At 37.6% G+C, this 19,758-nt stretch overlaps 1 protein-coding gene across 1 annotated transcript in view; it reads right to left on the minus strand.

The window, feature by feature from the left end:
• Nucleotides 1-8,550: 8,550 nt before the first annotated feature.
• astn2 (astrotactin 2) overlaps nt 8,551-19,758 on the minus strand; it is a gene marked incomplete at both ends in the record, with an annotated part of 261,923 nt that continues 250,715 nt past the window's right edge. Inside the window, 3 exons of the mRNA XM_083929281.1 lie at nt 8,551-8,788; nt 12,942-13,125; nt 13,895-13,995. Of these exons, the coding sequence (XP_083785407.1) occupies nt 8,551-8,788; nt 12,942-13,125; nt 13,895-13,995 (523 nt within the window). The remainder of the gene's footprint in view (nt 8,789-12,941; nt 13,126-13,894; nt 13,996-19,758) is intronic.

Raw genomic sequence — 19,758 nt, forward strand, 5'->3', positions numbered from 1 at the left:
AGTGTTTGTATTATTGACCTCAGTTACTGCACTTTTTTTAGTTTCCATGTAAGAAGAAAAAGTATATCTTTCGAAAATGTTTAGAAGCTGCTATCGTCAGAATGGTGATCTGAAACAAACTGTATGTTATGATATTCGGTTGTTTGACTCCCTGTGTTGCTATTAGCTTTCCTGTCATTAGGGTTTTATTTGTATCTGACCATAGATGCTCCTCTCCGACCTAAACTGACTTTGCATCAGAGGTTATCAATGAAGTAGGGAGGTATTGTCGCTATGAACCATATATCCATCCATCACCCATACATGCCCCAACCCCGCCCCGTCCCCATCCCCAAATAGTACACATCAACACATTATGCTTAGGAGTGTATTCAAGGTTTAGCTAGTCAAAAAAATCGTTTGTCTTTTGTTTTGTCCCAATGTGTGTAATCCTCTTAGGTTAAAGGTGTACATTTTGGCAGAAAACCAAGAAATGTCAAGGGGGAAGGGAAAAGCTTAAATAAAGGGATTCCCATTAAAAGGGACTTGTATAGTGCTGATATTCAAATTAGCAAATTAGCAATCAAAATATGTGTAACATTAGAACTCCAGATACTGCTGCATAGAACTGTAGCCAGTGTGGAGAGACTGACCTGCAATCACTACAAAATGCCCATGACATGTAGTACTGTGGTTCATCATCTGCTATTGAGGTCAATAGAAAGCCATTCTAGCCATTTAAATGGAGAAATCTGGAATCTGTTATTGGATCCTTCCCTTCATTCTAGTTAACACAACCTGTCGTTGCTTCCACGTATTATGACTAACTTAGAAATATCCTTCTCAACAATTACTTGTATTATTAGTCAATGTCTGGATACCAAAACAACTGATTATCAGAAAGGCTACAGAATGTGACTGCATGTCAACTTGAAAAATCATATTCTTAATATTGGAGAAGGTACCCATAAGCCATAGCTACCCAAGATATTCATGGAAGGAAGTATAAGATTACGCATTGGATGAGGACATCACCTCTCTACTGTAGTCATCACAGGATCCCTTGCTGTACCTCATGCCTGTAATGTTTGCTGCTTCTATATTTTTGGTATTTTAGTGACATTTTTTGCGTCTCATAATGGTGTAAATAGTAGAACTATTTATTGAGAGTGTTATACTGTTTTTTTTTAAGTTATATTTAATGTCCATGTAAGTTATTTTTTACATTGTTCTTATAAACAAAAACATTATCGGTTGTGAGTCAAAACTGTCATTTTGTCATCACACTCTGTTGTGATCATTGCTTTCAAGCAGGGATCACACATACAGAACACTTCAGCCCCACAACCACACAAGAACTTGTCTCATTGATCATTAAGTTTAGATGGACACTGCTTGCATCCACATGTTCAAATGTTACTCAGTGCAGTGTATCTTTTATTTTCCTTTAAAACCAGAATGTAAAGTTTATTTTACTTTTCTTCATTTACTTTTTTTTGAAATGCACACATTAGCCATACGTACAATGGGTTGTGAAAAGAGAACCAAGTATATAATGGTCAAATGCATAAATCCAAATGATGTTTCAAGAGACCAGTATAAGGCACAAGGAATATGTGTAGACAGCCAGCTGAAGACAGGAGAAGAGAGGGATCAAAAATGAAGGGACAGAAGTACTGGGGGTCAGAAGGCATCCAATGGTGCACCAGATAGAGTGCTCTTGGATGGCGGAAAAGTAGAAGGTGGGTAGGGAGAGAGGTAGGGATGGGTGGGCTGCTTTTCCTGGCCTGTCTTGCTATTTGTCCAGGTGTGAAAATGTGTACTCACAGAGGCTGCCCCTGGGCCAGGGGTGGTCAGCGCTCACTGGCAATAAGCCAAGGCCAATGAGTCAGAGTTTCTCCTGGGGGTGGTAGCCATCCTTTTCTGGGACTCCTACCACCCTCTCCCCACTCCTCGACACACTGCCTCGTCTGTCACTGTCAGATATGCCTGCACAGGGCTGCCAGGGTCAAGCTGGCCCTGTGAAAATGACAGAGGATGTTTGCCCAGCTTACAGAGCCTTTTGAAGTTAGGCTTAAGGAACACAGTTCTCCTCACCTTGAGCCTATGCTTATCACTTAATTTGATTTGTATAGCAATCTTTTTTGACAGTCACTCCTTTGTTTCTAATTTAACACCTGGTTGTTGTTTTGCTTGTCTAAAAAATTCAGAAGCTTTGTAGTGTCCAAGAAATTATAAAGTGATAGCGAGTGTAAGAGAGAGTGTCTGAGTGTCTGAAGCCCTAATATTTTTGCTCAGATCAATGTAGAGAAAAATACTGATGTGCCATCTTGTTGTAAGACATTTTCTTTATGTATTGTAACACATGAAGTACCTCTCACAGGCCTCTGGTTATAGAATGGTCCACTTATGTCTGTTTCCTAATCCCTCAATAAATAAAAAAAAGGTAAATTGTCCTTTTTTCTAAGTGGGAAGTGCAAAAAAAATGTATTTACATATAACGTGGATATCTAGTGGTATTACTGCGATGTTTCGTACCCGATTGCTCAACAAATATATTTTAAGATGTAAATAATAATATTATATGATGATTGTATTTGCAAACCATGTACTAACTGTTTGGGAGTAGCTCTTGGATTGATTTTTATCATAACTATTATACAAAGAGATGAACCGTGAATATGTTGTGCATTGTGTCAAAGTATCACCTGCAAGACAGAAAAGAAAAAAAAAAACACCTGTGATGCTTTACCACACCACTTGCTGTCAGCATTTATTTTTTCATTATGGCTTAGTACAAGCACTGTTGTCAGTTGTCTAAACCATGAATTTATCCATTGTGTCATGAATTATTTATTTGTTGTCAAGATTAATAAAATCATAATGGTAATTTCTGGGTCTGTTGGAATTGATCCTCATAATAAATCTTGGCTGACATTGAGGAGTTTATTTCAAATTTGTCTAACAGCTTTCATTTCCCCTCGTTCCATACTGTATATTGTCAAGTCTTATCCCAATGCCTTTGTGTTTGCTGAGAATTTCACCAACACTGTAAAGGTAGCCATCAGACTCAGTAGTCCCTCTCTTCCTCTGATGGCCTCCTCTCTCTTTGGTTTTTACACAGTATGCACTTTTTCAGGCACATATACAACAGATTGGACTTTTTTGTTTCAGTCGATGTTTCTCTATGTTTTCACAGTTGCAATTATATATATTTTTGGTGCTCTGGTACATGGCAAAACATGTCTGATGTGTACTATATTTTCATAAGGAAGAGTCATAAAGTATCATGTTCATTTTGCTGTCATTTATTGTGTAGAAATAAAACACTGGTTAAAGTGAACGTATGCTTGATGAGTGTGGTCAGTTCTTTCAAAGTTGTTCTTTTGCTGCTGTGTCCAGGTTCATTTTGGAGCTGTGTCTTCTGGAAGATCCATAGTGAGCCTTTTCAAAATCCAAAAAGTGATGAGGTGGTTTTAAAAGAGAAGCTCATTCTTTAAGCCGTCATTGATACATTGGCATCGAAATGTGAGTGCTGTTCCTGGCACACCAATGACGTTAATGGCCTAATTTGTGAGAATGAACATCAGGCTACTGATTTTTTAAAGTGCAGTTAATGTTGCATGACTGGAAAGAAACTGGATCTGAGCTTAAAGGAATAGTTTGTTGAGGGAGATGGAAAAAGAAAATGCTTCCCAGCAGCTCACATGCAGAGAGGCATAGCCACCTTCAGTTAATGATATAAATTAGAGTAATTCCTAGGGAATGGGTGTCTGTTAGTTCCGTGACTGATTTCCCCCCTTTCCACCTTTAATATAAATATTTTTCAGTTGGATCATGTGGTAAATTGTGTAAAACAGGGAAATAACAGCATTGCACTGCATTCCACAATTCTAAATTGATATCTGATTACATTTTTGTTCACCTGAGTCTCATTTTGCCACCATGTTCACTAATTCTGATCCAAATATTGCAGTGATATACTTCACTGTAAGAGGTTTTATCCCCCACTGAGTCCGGTTCAGGCAGGACACACGAGTCATGTGCACCACATCAGCTGATCGACACCATGTCAGGTTTAGTTTGATCTTAAGAAGACATATAATTGAAGTCAACTCCACATTATTCTCTATGCTGCTATATGTTGGTGTTTCATGCTAATCCATTAGGAACAATTTTTTAAAAAATCAACTAGAGATCATTTTGCGATGGGATCACACCAAAATCTCTGCACAAACAGACAGACTCAATACATAGGCGGTATAATGTGGGAAGATTTGGCAAGATTCATTGTGTGTGTGTGTGTGTGTGTGTGTGTGTGTGTCTGTGTGTGTGTGTCTGTGTGTGTCTCTGTCTGTGTGTTGCAGTTCATTGATTTTGAAGTCATGAACACAATTGGTTTTGGATGTGGGTGTTCCAACATGTGTTAACACTTTCAAGTTGAGGCAACAACATTTCATTCTTTGGTTTCTTCTGATATGAAAAAAACACACCACAAGACGAGCAGTCAGATTAAACAAGGAAGTGTGGGAGTATCGGGTATCAAAGTATGCTATCAAATGGGCTATCAACTAACACACTGTGACAATTATTCAATCAGCTATTTTAAGATGTACAAGAGCAGTGTGAGTTGTGTGTGTGTGTGTGTGTGTGTGTGTGTGTGTGTGTGTGTGTGTGTGTGTGTGTGTGTGTGTGTGTGTGTGCGTGCGTGCGTGCGTGCGTGCGTGCGTGCGTGCGTGCGTGCGTGCGTGCGTGCGTGCGTGCGTGCGTGCGTGTGTGTGTGTTGAAAATACATGTTTGACTCACCTTTTGGTGCAGGCTCCATTGGATCTCATAACAAAGCTGAAAGTGATGGAAACTGAAAGGTATGTGGAACTAAAGTATGTTTTTAAAAAAATTAAAATCAATCCCAAAGCCCCCAGAGAGAAAAACATTGTCTGACAAAACAGTCAAGTATTGTCAGACCAAGGTAATGAGATACACTGATTTCTGACATTGAAACTAATGTGAAAGCCCATTGTTTATATATTTTTTATGGCATACTATAGAATGACATTTCTTTTGACATACTATAATGACTTTTTTTCTAAACTTTTTTTAAATGGCTATTTCTTTTGATACATTTCCTTTGCCCAGGTCTTTTTCTAACATATTGTACAATGACATTTTTCCCACTGTACAACATACAATACTATTTTGACATGTTATACTACTTTTTTGGAAATACTATACTATGACTTTATATTACTTTTTTTGACGTACTATACTATTGACTTTTTTTCAACATACTGTAGAATACTATGGTTATTTTCCGGATTCACTTTGCAATGTGTGATCCAATATCTTAAACTGCAAACTTGTAGAGTTTAAGCTTTCAATCCCCATAAAGGGCTTCTGTCTTTGAAGGCTGGTGATTTCTTTCAATAAACTATATTATGACTTTTTTTCCATAGAGATATGCCATGACTTTTTCAACATATTACTTTTTAGATATACCATACTATAACTACTATTAGACAGACTATCCCATGACTGATTTTAGCATTTTTTGGACATATTATATTTTGACTTTTTACAACATTACTTTTTTATTCTGCTTTTTTTGGAAACTATTACTTTTCTTGACTTGTCACAGCAAACTATGCTATGACTGGCTTAGTCACGCTATCCTATGACTGATCTAAGCATTTTTTTGAGATATTATATTTTGATTTTTATTGACTTTTTCAATATACTATACTACTCTGTTTTGGGCTTATTTTTTGGACACACTTTTCTATGACTTACCATGAATAAATGATGCCATGACTGCTTTAGACAGGCTATCCTATGACTGATTTAAGCATTTTTTGGACATTATAGTTTGACTTTTTCAACATACTATACTATGACTTTTTTATTTTGCTTTTTTTGGACACTGACTTGACTTGTTTCAACAAACTTTACTATGACTGGCTTAGTCAAGCTATCCTACGACTGATTTAGGCATATAATATTTTTACGTTTTTGACATACTATATTATTTTATTATTATATATTATATTATTATTATTTTGGACACATTTTTATATGACTTTTCTTGACTTTTTTTAAGAAATAATGCCATAACTGCTTGAGACAGGCTTTCCTATGACTGAATTAAGCATTTTTTAGACATTCTATACTGTATGTTGACTTTTTTTTATTTTTCAACATACTATACAATTAATTCTTTTGCCTTATTTTTTTGCCTTATTTTTTATGACTTCTCCTGACTTGTTTTCAAGAAATTCTGCCATGGCTGGCTTAGACACGTTATACTATGCTTGATTTAAGCATTTTTGGACATATTTTATTTTTACTTATTTGGGCCTTTTTCAACATACTATACTATGACTTTTTTGGACACACTGTATTATGTATTTTCTTGACTTTTTACAACAAACTATACCATGACTGCCTTAGACAGGTTATCCCATGATTTTATGTTTACTTTTTTCGACATACTATACTATCACAGTTTTTTGTACTTTTATCGATACACAATACTATGACTTTTTTCCCCTCTTTTTTTGGACAAACTACCCTACGGAAGCCCTGAAGGGCAAGGTAAAAAAAAATAAATTCTGGCATTGTTGGCCAATACCTACAGTAAGTTTATCTCCTACGTAGGAGATACTACCCTGTGCGCATGACATAAACTTTGAGGCTTAATTAGGTTAATTATGATGAACCTGGATGCAAGAAATGTAATATGTAAAATAAATGTAACAACAAATAGCAAGTAAAGTACACACCTGGACATTGTTTGTACATCACAGCTGATGCATATGGACATGGCTGTTACACAGAAGGTCTGTGTGTTTAACGTTTAGTTGACTGCTGTTGTTTAGGTGATTTAGGTAAAGGTGAAGATACACATCAGAGAAAAAGAAGTCTTCTGATTTAATATACATTTTTAATATTTCACATTCTTCAGAAAAAAGACAATCAAAGCCACATAATACATATGTATTTTTTACAATTTAAAATGTACAATATAATAATTTATCATTACAATTCATATAACATGAGATCTAAATACTGAAAAAAGGCATTGTTTATCTCCATTCAAATAATATTCATGGCTCTGAAGATATGATACTGGATATGACAGGTCGGAGAAAAAAGGACTACAGGTGATCCCTACAATCACTGATACTTCACAATTCAGTGGACAGTGCCTCACATGTTTACAGTTGGTTTGACGCAAACTGTTAGTGCACCTGAAACTTTTCCTCAAAATGATGATCCTATTACCCTGCCATATTGTCTATGAGTGCACATACAGCAAATATCATATCGTCCTATTAGAGAGGATCTTTTCAAATATGCAATTAGCATCCATATCACTCATATGACCATATTATAACCATATTGAGGCTGTGATGTCATGTCTAGTACTCCTCCTCTTAATTGTGTATTACGCCAGAACTTGATGACTTGTGCCATGATAACAAAACTCAGATTCCACAAATGAATTGTAACTTATCATTTGCAGAAATAGTTAAATATAGCTGTAGGGCCTGATCATTACTGTTGGTTTGTTAAGTCACATACCAAAACCCAACACATAATGTAAAGCATTTACTTTTAAAGACTTCAGTGTGGCAAAAGTATTGCATTTTTTGTCTTGGGTGCATAAGCCACTGTGTTCAAGTCCTTTTCTATTCTGAGAAATACATGTCCTTTCCATAATATTTATTTTGGATACTGTCGTATTAAAAAGAGAGATGATGACAAATGGATTCCTAAATTTCTGTACTGAAAACAGTGCTAAATTAGAAGTCTATGAATGAATATAATGTTTGAATGCAACCCACTCTGTCTTTGCATAATTTCAACAGGCTGAAAGTAGCCAACTGGTCAATCCTGTTGCCACACACAAAGCCTTGGTATTTCAATTGAATCTATCAAATGTAATACAAGACTAACTACATTGTTCCTCACTTACTTATTTCACATCCATGAAAAAGGCGATATATATATACATATATATATATATTATTTTTTTAATTAATGGGAACTTGAAAACAAGAAAGCGATTTTCAAATGGCTTAAACACATTTCAATGTCTCCTTTCAAATGAAGGTATTAAAGGCAAATAAGATATGCTATTGATTTTTTCCTTTTTTTTCTCTCTTTGAAGTGTTCCAGGTGAGCTTCAAAGCACCAAAAAGGAACTACAATATTACATTCAAAGTATTAAAGCCAACCAGTTTTTCTCTTGGCTGAATTATATTTTACATGTTCTCACTGCAGTTTCTCATTGATATGTGTGATCACTGGCATTTTGCAGTTAAGAAATACGTTTTTTTTTTTTAAATCCTCTGTCTTATAATAAAAGTAGGCCACACAAAAAATGTTTTTGGTAGCATCAACACAATGTCCAGTGAATTCTGAGGTCTTTTAGGCTCTCCTGGTTTTCAAAATCCACCAGTCACTTGAGAGACACCTGCTGCAGAATGGGTGATGAGATAGACATCAATCACTGATGTCATTTTGCAGGAACAAAACACAAAAACGCACCGCCTCTTTCTCCAAGCTCCTGTCTCATCGGAGTTTGGTGTTGCTGTATGTGTTACGCTGTACAGAAATTAGCTTTTCCATGCAGGTGGTGCGACTTTCATGTAAAGAGCCATGCCACGTGTTACTGGGAGGTCGTCCCTCTTCACTCAGACAGTAGACATACGCCATGGTGTCAGTGCGGCTCTGGATGTGGGTGCTGCGCAGGAGGGACCGGCAGTAGTGGCTAATCTTCTCCACCCTATGAAGTATCAGGTTGGCTTTTCTATTGAAGGAGAAGAAAGAAAAAAAAATCCAAGCTCAACGTCATCACACAAATGTTATTTATTTGGTCCCATTTCATTTTTCTCTCAAGTTTTTATAGATATTTAGAATGGAGAAAATTCAGAAACAGATTACACACTCTTCTTTCCTGAAAGTGAAAGCACAAATATTGGTAAAAATGATCTACTACTCAAGGTTAAATGTGATTTCAATTATGTAACAAATGAAACATTTGTTGTGAAAATTATGAAATTATAAAATAGTAGATTATAAACCTTTGGAGGTGTGAGTGCTGGTGTGAGTGTTTGATGGTTCATGTACTGCTACCAAATATAGCAACAAGTTTGTGTTTGTGTTCATGATTAAACATGCTTTAGATTGATGGAAAAAAAAATCTGCCCCAATGTCATACCAAACAGGGCACCTTGAAATTCACTGATCCACCATATCTACATAAATACAACTTTAGATGCACCACTCTACCCATCTTGGTGCAGGGAGTTCATTGGATCTCACACAGTCAACAAAAGAAAGAAGAAAGAAATAATGAAAGAAAGAAAGAAAGAAAGAAGGAAAGAAAGAGAGAAAGAAAGAAAGAAAGAATGAACATATTTGTTGTTTACAAAAAAAAATTGCAACAGTGTCACTCCAATGGGACTGCCAGTCTTGGTCAAAACTACCACATGGAATTGCATTTTGAATTCTTGGGTACCGACTCTGTTGAACACTACACCAGAAGCAGCCATCCAGAGTGAGTGAAACTAAGAATTTTGTCTCCAGGTCCAGAGTCTCGAGCTTCTGTTAAAGATATGAAGGAGCCATATGTGAGGCCAGATCAAGTTAGGAAGATATCTCACAACACACGCACGCACATCTATTCCGTAATTGCAAAACAGAAATACACCTACATTATACATAAGTATTCAAGGTTGTTAAACTCATATGGATACTGAAATGAGGGAAACACACGCAGTGAAGGGCTACATACCATTTGTTTTGAAAAGCAGTGTCTGCTGAGCATCAACATCTGCATTTAGTTACGCAAGGAGTAGAGACATCCTTTTCACTTATTTGCTGAAGGGGGGGCACAACATTTTCTTATTTCTCTTAAATTATTACGTCTGAAACAATAGAATACCAAGCACATAATCAAGGGAGGATTGCCAGCATGTGCGCTATGGACAAATTAAACACATTTAATGCAATTCATGATGACAAAAAATCAAACAAGCAAACAAAAACTTGAGACCATCTTGCAATGGGATACCAAATTGGACCAGGAGTGTAAATCTCTACCTAATTTCTACCCCCCACTTCCAGTCCCCTTGCTTGGATCACATCCATTTTCAAACTCAATCTTCATATTTATCTCAGTGACACATCTGTTACATTTTGTGACTGTATCTTTCACAGTTGTGAGGCTATCATGTTGACAAAACAGACAGACAAACACCGAACAATACCACCATTGCTGCCATAGCTGGTAAAAAGACACACTTTTAGCTACACTCAAAATAGTTAAAAAAAAAAGGACTGGGATTGCCTCCACACAGCTCTCACAGACTACTCCTTAATATATTAAATACCAACGTTTTTTCACTGCCACATGCATTAACATGCACATGCAGCCAGGAACGGCTATCAAAAAAAAAAAGGAGGAATTTGGATAACAACATACAAAGAGAGAGAGTGACTTCATTCCCCTTCTCATAATGCCATTACTTCACTATATCTTTATATCATAGCAAATATTTGTTTGCTGCTATATTAAATCTCTGAATGTTGAGTACAGCTCCATTGAAATATTATTTCAGTGTAACCTTTCAGGTTGCAATAAAGGCAACTACTAAAGAATTGGCTTCATGTGTTTTGAAAAAACGTAATCCGAAGTAATTGTTTACAACACAAAAACAGATTCAAGGAAATGCAGCCCAGAACTAAAAGCAACATCAAATCAAAGAGACTGACATGTGGAAATAGAAGAAAAGTACAGATAACAGTTGTGTTTATAGTAATGGTTTTAAAAAAGCAGTAACTATGTACTGTATCACAGCATGTCCAGAGAACAATATACAGGTAGTTATTAAAGGAGTTAGTTTTCAGTTGTAACAATGCTGGAAGACATTTGTGGGCTCCTGAGATTCTTGACTCCTAGAGGAGTGCTGACTGTGCTTACGTTTCACTTGGCCATTCTGTTACCTTTTAAAAGGCACCACCGATAGAGCCTGCATGTAAATTACCCCAATGAGGCTCAACCCTGCCAACTTCAGGCAGTAAATAATCCATGCTCGCTCATCCAAAAGCACCCCCCCCACACACACACACACACAATACCTCATAGCTGCCCACACACAAACATATCCGACCACCCCAATCTCCATATTAAGTCCCAATGGCCAGCCCGTGCCTCCCACCCCCCTTCTCCAATCAGAGAGAAGCATAATCTTCCTACAGACCAAAGTTATTCCACAATTATTATATTATTTATGGCATGAAAGGAGTGCTTCCAGGCAGTGGGGGTGGATAAACCAAAACATTGGACCGTAACTTAAGATCTTGTGTTCCTATCGTCAGCACTGGACCAACTTCCTAGTCAGACTTTTAAACATGAATTGTTTAAAAAAAATAAAAAAAGAATATTGTTTTGCTTCGTTCCTCACGTTTTGTTAGTCCGTGAGCTTCCCTTCTTCTCCATGTTGTCATTATGTCTCAGCGCCTGTTCACACAGCAAACTATTAATGAAGGTGTCCCTGTTAAGAGGGTCATGGGTGAGGGAATGTCCGGGTGGCATGTTGTGGACATGGAGGATGTTTTTTTCATGAGAAAGAAGAGGAAATGGAGTTTGAAGTAAGTTAAGTTAGCTGCCTGTGAATGTTCTAATTTGTCCAGGTCATTGTTATCCCAAAAGCAATTTCAGTCAAAAGCAACTGGACTTGGTTATTTGTCTAGGAAGACGTTTCACCTCTCATCCAAGAGGCTTCATCAGTTCATGTACGCAACTGACCCGGCTGGGACTGGTCTAACTATCTGGTGTGGAGATCCAAGTATTTAACCTTTCACAAGGCCGATGATGTCACTGGAACCCTTTGTGCTCCATTTGAGTGACAGTCGTTGGTGGGAAGTAGGTTTTGACTTCGTTAGTGCTCTATTGGGTCTTAACGGAAGTCTTTGGAGTCACAGGAGGCCATTTGTGAAGAGTTGTTCTTTGAGGTTAGATTGTTGAATACATCTCAATTAGAAAGCCCTCTCATTTGATGACAACAACGTCCACATCCTGGACAGAGAGGACAGATGGTTTGAAAGAGGAGTAAAAGAAGCCATCTATGCAAAGTAGAGAAACCATCGCTAAACAGAGGAGGAGGTCTGAGACACCACTTATCTCCAATTTACAATGCTGCCCTTTCATACCGTCCAAGGAGATTCAACAATCTAACCTCAAAGAACAACTGTTTACTCTAACGATGGTCGTTGGCACTTGGAGAACAAAGGGTTCCAGTGATATCATCGGCCTTGTGAAAGGTTAAATCACTGGATCTCCACACCAGATAGTTAGACCAGTCCCAGCCTGGTCAGTTGCTTACATGAAGTGATGAAGCCTCTTGGATGGGAGGTGAAACATCTTCCTAGACAAATAACCAAGTCCAGTTGTTTTTGACTGAATATTGCTTGGGGGATAAGTTGAGCTAGTGTTAGCTGACTATGAAATTTGGTGTTTGGCTTGGCTGTAAAACACTGTCATGCAAGGAGCAACTTTAACCCCAGAGTATTAATGGTGACTTTGCCGACTTGCTTTCCAGGAGAAGCAAATTTGGAAAGTTGTAAAAATGGAGGGAGATGGGACAATCGTGTAATGGTGCTCCTGCTTAAAAGGGGGTGCAAACAATGCCATCCAAAATAGCTTAATGGTCTGAATCTGGCAGGAGCAGTTCAGACACCTTTGGCTTTTGTTATGTAAGAGTCCTTAGGGTGATTATTACTGAACCTAAACAACACAACAACAGCATCAAACATGATACACCTGGATAAGTGGCAGACTGGAAAAAATGGCATTTCTAGACGATTGGATGACATAAACATCTTAAGACAACTAGCTGTAATATATCTAAAGCATCTTCTAGGCCTGCATGAGAAAACTATCTCTGGGATCTTCTCACCTGGGACCCAGCTCATCTTCACTACGCCAGACAAAGTCTCCAAACTTCTCATAATGGGAATTGTAGTGGTGCTGGACTCTGTATAGCAATGGAGGGTGGATCTCCATCAGTGTGTTGTAGGCCATCTGCTGTTCCTTGCCACTGGTGTAGCCATTGTACAAGTTGTACACCTTGTCTGCTATCTCTGTGAAGAGGTACACAGGGACAGGGGGAAAGAGTGAGGATAGCAAATAAGCAGATAAAGGGTATGACAAAGAATTGATAGAGAACTTCTGCGATTTAATACTGCACTTCAATAAGGTTGGGGGCACTTGAAAATACAGATAAAAAAGGATGTTAAAAATCAATGCAGCAGAGGCTGAGATATCCTGATTTTTAGTCCCTAATATAGGCCAAACCTCAAACACACTGGATCCTACAAGTTCCATAATGCAACATGACGTAGCCTTTCTGCTGGCAAACTCCACATGATTACTAAATTGAATTTGACGTGTTGAATTGGTGGTGCCCCTTTTGGTTTTGCCACAGCTTGTTTTAATAAACATAATGTGTAATCAAGCATGTGCACATTGTGAGGGTGAGGGATTGTTAAGAGTTGTGATCAAAGCGACTGTACATGAATCCTGACCTCCTTCCTGCAATTTAACTTTTTTATACTTTATGAGTTGAGATAAAACCTGATAGTAAATGATGACTGCTGTATTTTGAATTCACAGTAAACATTTTAAAGTTGGGTCTGACATGGAGAAGAACTGTTTGGGTTACATGAAAAATGTACATGTATAGGGTTGTGTTTTAAAGATGTAGACATTGTAGTGATGAAGAGGACCCTAACCCATACCCTAAGTACCCATTAAGGTACAGTGTGATTACATGAAAGGATGTAAGAGATGTGCCAAATATAGAATTTGAAGAAAGTACAAGAAGGAAAAGAAAATCAAAGGTGAGAATACCTTCAGCTCGGCTGTCATCCACCATTGGACAAGATGTTCGTACTGAGACAAAGCTTGACTCGGAGTGGCTGCCTCGGCTATCTACTGCATGGAGAGTAAACCTGAAAATGAGAAAAAAGGAACAACAGAAGCAAGTTTATTATTTGTTACTGACATCCCAAGATCAGGTTAAAAAAGGACATAAACAAGCAAGACATACTGCCCAAAACAGCTTGCAAGCCATTACCAGTGTGCACTTGACCAAGACTCTTCAAACTCCAACTACAGAAATTATTGGCATTGGATATGCTGACACAGACATATGCTGACACAGCCTATAAATAGTGTAATTTTTACAGGTTTGTAGATTAATGCTCTTGATGAGATGGTGGTCTTACTAGGTAATATATTATATCATATATAACATTACACTGACATCACATACTTTCTGAGAAAATGTCTTCTCAATAAGGAGCCATTGATTGTGAGATTTAATTATATCTGAAAATGAGTGCAGCCGGTACCATAGCAGAAGAGAAGACAGGGGTAGAGGGGCATTTTGCTTGCTCAGTACCCTGATAAGATACCATAGCGAAACGGTTTAAGACATTGCAAGAGGAGATGAGACACACTGATACAATGTAATGCATCTCTAGTAAGCCACATGGCTTGGAAAAAAAACAAATGACCTTTAGATGTCTTTTTCAGAATGTCAATCTGTGTACTTCTGAATAAGAATAGTACAAGTAGAACTGGTCGGACTGAATCTAAAAAAGGATCACACAGATTAAGCCTTCAATATCCTTGCAACGGCAAGGAGAGAGAGAGGGCAGCTGTCGGGCACGACTATTTGGCACTGCTGTCTTGATAATGGTTGAACTTTCAACTTGCCGCTACAGCTCTCTCTGTGACCATGGTAACCACAGAAACCACACCAAGGACAACGCAGGAACTACTTTTAGTCTTTCTGAGTTCCCTGAATTATACACCCTTTTTCCAAGCAGTAAACAAATATGTAAATTAAAAAGAGGTCTTACCATTAGCTTTGAGGATTGTTTGACCGAACTTGCACCGAAGTACACATTAGTTGTGTTCGAAATAATTTCCTATCACAGAAGTAGTGTGTACGCCATATTTTAGTGGTGTTCAAATTCTCCGTGGTTATTTTCATTCACTATATGGTCCACTAAAAAATACCCTCAATGCACAGCTAATTTGAGTGTACATAAGATGTACACTGCATTGCACTCCTGTAACCCACAATACAATGCAGTCGTGTTTTACCGGAGGAGAAGAAGAAGAAGAAGAAGAAGTAGAGGTGCTAATGGTAGCCAGGTATCTGAGAGCTAACTGCAGTTACGAAAAAAACGTTACTCATGAGCTTACTAGTTCCTTGCGAGTTTACTACTGTTATTTGCTTAACATTTTAGTTTTTTTAATTAACCTTGGGCTCTTACAGCTCGCAATCGGGACACACAACCATTATTAACAAAACCACACTTTAACACCATTAAAATTTGCAACAATTTATTTTGAATTTAACATTGGAATTAACATGAACATCAATACAACCTTTTACTGTCCTTCTGAGTGCAGGTTTGTATTATCAACAGATTGTAAAATGGGTTTACAGCTACATTTGTTTACATGATGCTGGATGCAGCCGTTTCCGTCACACATATATCCAGCGCATCTACTGATGCAACAATTGGTTAGAAAATTCCAAGTGTAGTGTCCATTCTCATTTGATCATTCCCTATATAAGGCACTATCTAATAAACACTATATAGGGGATAGAGAGTGGGTGAATGAGGGAACGATTTCGAACACAGCTATTGTATCATATTGCTAATCAATTTTCCATATTAAGCGTCAACCAGCTGTATACAGTAGGAAAACCCCAGGTAATGATGGCTTGATTCCATTTACCTGCTTTGTTTTCAGGATCCCAGTGTGGTGCATGCTGGGTAACTCACGCTGCCAAACTGTTTGACACTTAAATAGAACAAAGCCATCAGTAATGTAATTAGTAACACCTGTGCATTAACTATATACAAAAATCTCAAACTATTTTTGTAAGGCAGACATAATACTATTAACATTTAATAAAGCTTTCAATACTACCAAATAAGGAAAATATTTGACTATTTTTTTTTAAATGGCAAAATACTGCAGATTCACTTTGTGAATAATTACAATGCCAAACCAAACCGAACATTACAGGGCCATGGTGAACTCACCGAGATGACTTGAATTATCTGGGCTAATTAGACCTCTTTTTAGGACTGATGAGCATGCACAGACAGTTGATTGACATCTCCCTGACTCTCCTATAAGGTTTGTTTCACCTGCCACACCTGTATCCTCCCAATAAATACTGTAGTCATGATGACCTCACACATTTCCAACATAGCTCCACCCAACTTCAACCTGTGCAGTAGTCTATTCAGAATATCTGAAAAGCACTTGTCAAGACTGTATGTTAAATGTACAAGTTAAATTAAGTAAACTTTAAATAATCCACTTGGGGTGAAGGTTGTTTTTTGAGTGACTTTTTCTGAAAAGACTTGACACTGTTTTGCTCACTGCAGGGGACATTTTGAATGAATTTAGTATTGAGAAATGTTTGTAACCAGTTATGAGAAATTGTACACTTTCAACAGAATTTCCACAGAGTTACCACTTTAAAAAAAACAGAATGACAACAAGGAAACCACAAAACCCAGTGAGACAAAATTAACATCTGAGATAGCATTCCGATGCTAAAAAATTTCAGAAATACATAAAGATGAAGAAATAAGGATATTTTTGTTTGAACAAAACTTGCAATTCTTACTAAATACATCATTTTTTTCAAGTAATGTCTTTTTAGAGCTGCCCCAATGCTGTCAAATGATTGTTTTGTTTGTAACGTGACCTGTTTGGACATTGCACACATGGTTTGTCTGGTCTTGTTATTCAGCAGGGTGGATGCGGTATTCCCCAAGAACCTTTCAAAAGATGCACAGACTTAACTAGGTCCTCGGCTGGCATGTAACAGTCACACTGTTTAAATTATGTGGGCACATAACGTGCATATGGATACAATGAGGTTGGAGAAATGAGGGGAGCAGGAGGAAGACGATGAGGCAGGAGTTTTATCGAGGCAATTTGTTAAAATTTTTGTTTGGGACCCAGGATGTGAGCTTGCCAGCCTTTTATTGCCGTTTGTGGTTATTTAAATGGTTGGCATTGATGACAGGTACTATACCGTTCCCCATCCACAGCCCCTACAGCAATTACAAGATTGTTATGTATAGTAATAAAGCCATTTCTGCCAGGAGATTAAGCCTCTAAGAGAGTAAACGTTAGAGATCTGCTTTTTGTTTGGGTAAATGAAGGATAACATGCTCATTGTGCAAGGAAATTTGACATTTTACAGAAAAAATGAGAAACTTTACAACTAATTTTATTCCAGTCATGCCAAGAAATATGGGCCAGGGGCCCTTTATACTGTTAGGATATCATTCATAGAAACAAATAGTAACAGTTAGGTGGTGTCTGAGTGGGTGTGAGCACAGGGATTCAGTGATGATAAAGATTGCCTAGGAGATCAAAGGAACCAGCCTACTATGAGAATGTCAAAACATCAACTAGGCCTTACAGAATTGGCAAGACACACACAACCACCAACACACATGGATACACTTTCCTTTGTGTCTCTATTTTTCTATCTACATTGCTTGTATACAGCTTACTCTGTCTATCCCTCTCTCTAACTCCTTGTCTCTCACGTCTATTCCAAGGCTGTCTGGCTGCACATGGCTCCTCTGGAAGCGGCTCAGTTTTGTCTGTGTGCCATGGTTTTGAAAGATCAGCAAACAATGAAGTGGGCAAATGGCAGATTAATGTTTTTGTAAATTAACAACGTTGCCATTAAAGTAACCATCATCCTCTAATTTAATGAGACAATGGAGAGATGGCTGAACAAGGGATGACAAGACAAAGCTCAGATACAGAAAGAACAAGAGAGGAGGATTGGGAGAAAGTGAGAGTGAGAGAGGATCAATTAGGGCTGTATTTTTAGCATGCTGAGAGAAGCTAGGGCAGTAGGGGATGCCTTTTCCATGACATCAGCGTTTGGACAGACATTAGAAGAGCCAGTCCACAAATCAATCAAATCGACATAGAATTGTTTCTTACTGCCTGAAGAATTTGTGGTAGCTTATAATATCTAATAACTTTGAAATTCTCAGATATAAGCGACATTACACTGATGCAATAGCTCTAAAAATGCTGGCCTTTCATTGTAAATTCGAAAAATTTGCTCAGCTCAGAATGACCTCACTGGCAGATCAGCAAGACTCATAGTCCAAATGAATGTAACGATGACAACACCCCATTAAAAGTCATTCAACAGATTTAAATGTACAATATGCACTGGATATTTTTGGAAACTGAGATATTTTGAGAAAATCGACACAACCATCATTCCAACAATACTTTGAATGACATTTGACAAAATCCAGTCAAGATTATCATGTTGGGTGAACCAGTATTAGAAAGTGCTACCACTATTGCCCCATTTCAATATAAAGCTATTACATTTTCTTTTACAGTGTATACAAGTGAAATATGTAGTTTTCTGAGTGCACAACTTTTTGCTCACCTGCTGCTACTGAAACAGTTAATATTTTTTTTTTTCTACTTTTTGATAATACAGTCAATAGGGCACAAATGCATCAAGATTTCATGGCTTGCAGCACTGGACAATACTCCCTTACTATCAACTTGGATTCCCAGTGTCCAAAACTATTTTATTGACATTTTGGAGCAAACATGTATCAGCACCTTCATACAACAACCGCATTTTTTTCACTTTTGTTTTCTTTCAATCTACTGGCTCCTTTAAAGTTCTCCAAGCTTACATATCTTCTTCAATATCCATGAATCCACAGGTATATTACAACCGTTGGTAAAGCTTTGGGCAATTGCCATATGTAATCTTGCAGTTCTTGGAGAACACGCAAGTTCCATCACCTAAGCTGGTATAAACATAGAAAATTAACTGACCCCTTTAACGATATTTAATTTGCCAAGACCCCAATTTTCTTCAACCATACCAAAGTAAATACAGTTCCCTATCCTAGCTGTAGAGGTATGTACCATACAATGTAACCACTAGATTCCTGATTTGGCTCTGGTAGAGAAACAGCAACTCACAGTCAATGAACAAAATTTTTCATGGAGATTTGCTGGGTAACTACCACCTTTAAAAAGGTACTGTAGTTACTGCTTATGTGCACATAGATACATTTATACAATCATATCTTTAAACATCCTTGCCATTTAGTATGAGGAATATTTTGCTGGTAGACTGTTGGGGAAGACTGATGCATGTTTTGGCTTGTTACTAACATTGGCTAATGTTAAGGGAGAATGGGGTAACATGAGCCACTTTATACATAATATTATTTTTTACATATATAAAAGTAAATTATTTTCAAATTAGTTACTATTAGGGCTTACGAGCCCTTAGCAATGTTGTTATTTTTAAGCTGATTTTGTTCTGCTTAATTATGCTGCTATAGGCCTAGTCTGCCGGGGGATAATACTTTTCCAGATACTCTGAGCTTCTCTCCTCTCTGTCTGTATCATTCATGTCTCATCAATGCATGTTACTAATTCAACTTCTTCCCCGGAGTTGTTTGTGCTTTGTCGTCTCGCAGGTCTCTGCTGATCGTGGTGGTGCCTGCTGCCGTGGTCCTGCATGACGCTTCCTGCTACTATTATAACTTATAACCTTAGCTGTGCTTCTTTCTACTATTCTGCTGTATTAACTGCCATAACATATAAGTCATATTCACATTACTATAGATATTATTATAGTTACTGGAAGTGTGTCT

This window comes from Echiichthys vipera (genome assembly GCF_963691815.1).
Source record: "Echiichthys vipera genome assembly, chromosome: 16".
In the NCBI taxonomy this organism is placed as follows: domain Eukaryota; kingdom Metazoa; phylum Chordata; class Actinopteri; order Perciformes; family Trachinidae; genus Echiichthys; species Echiichthys vipera.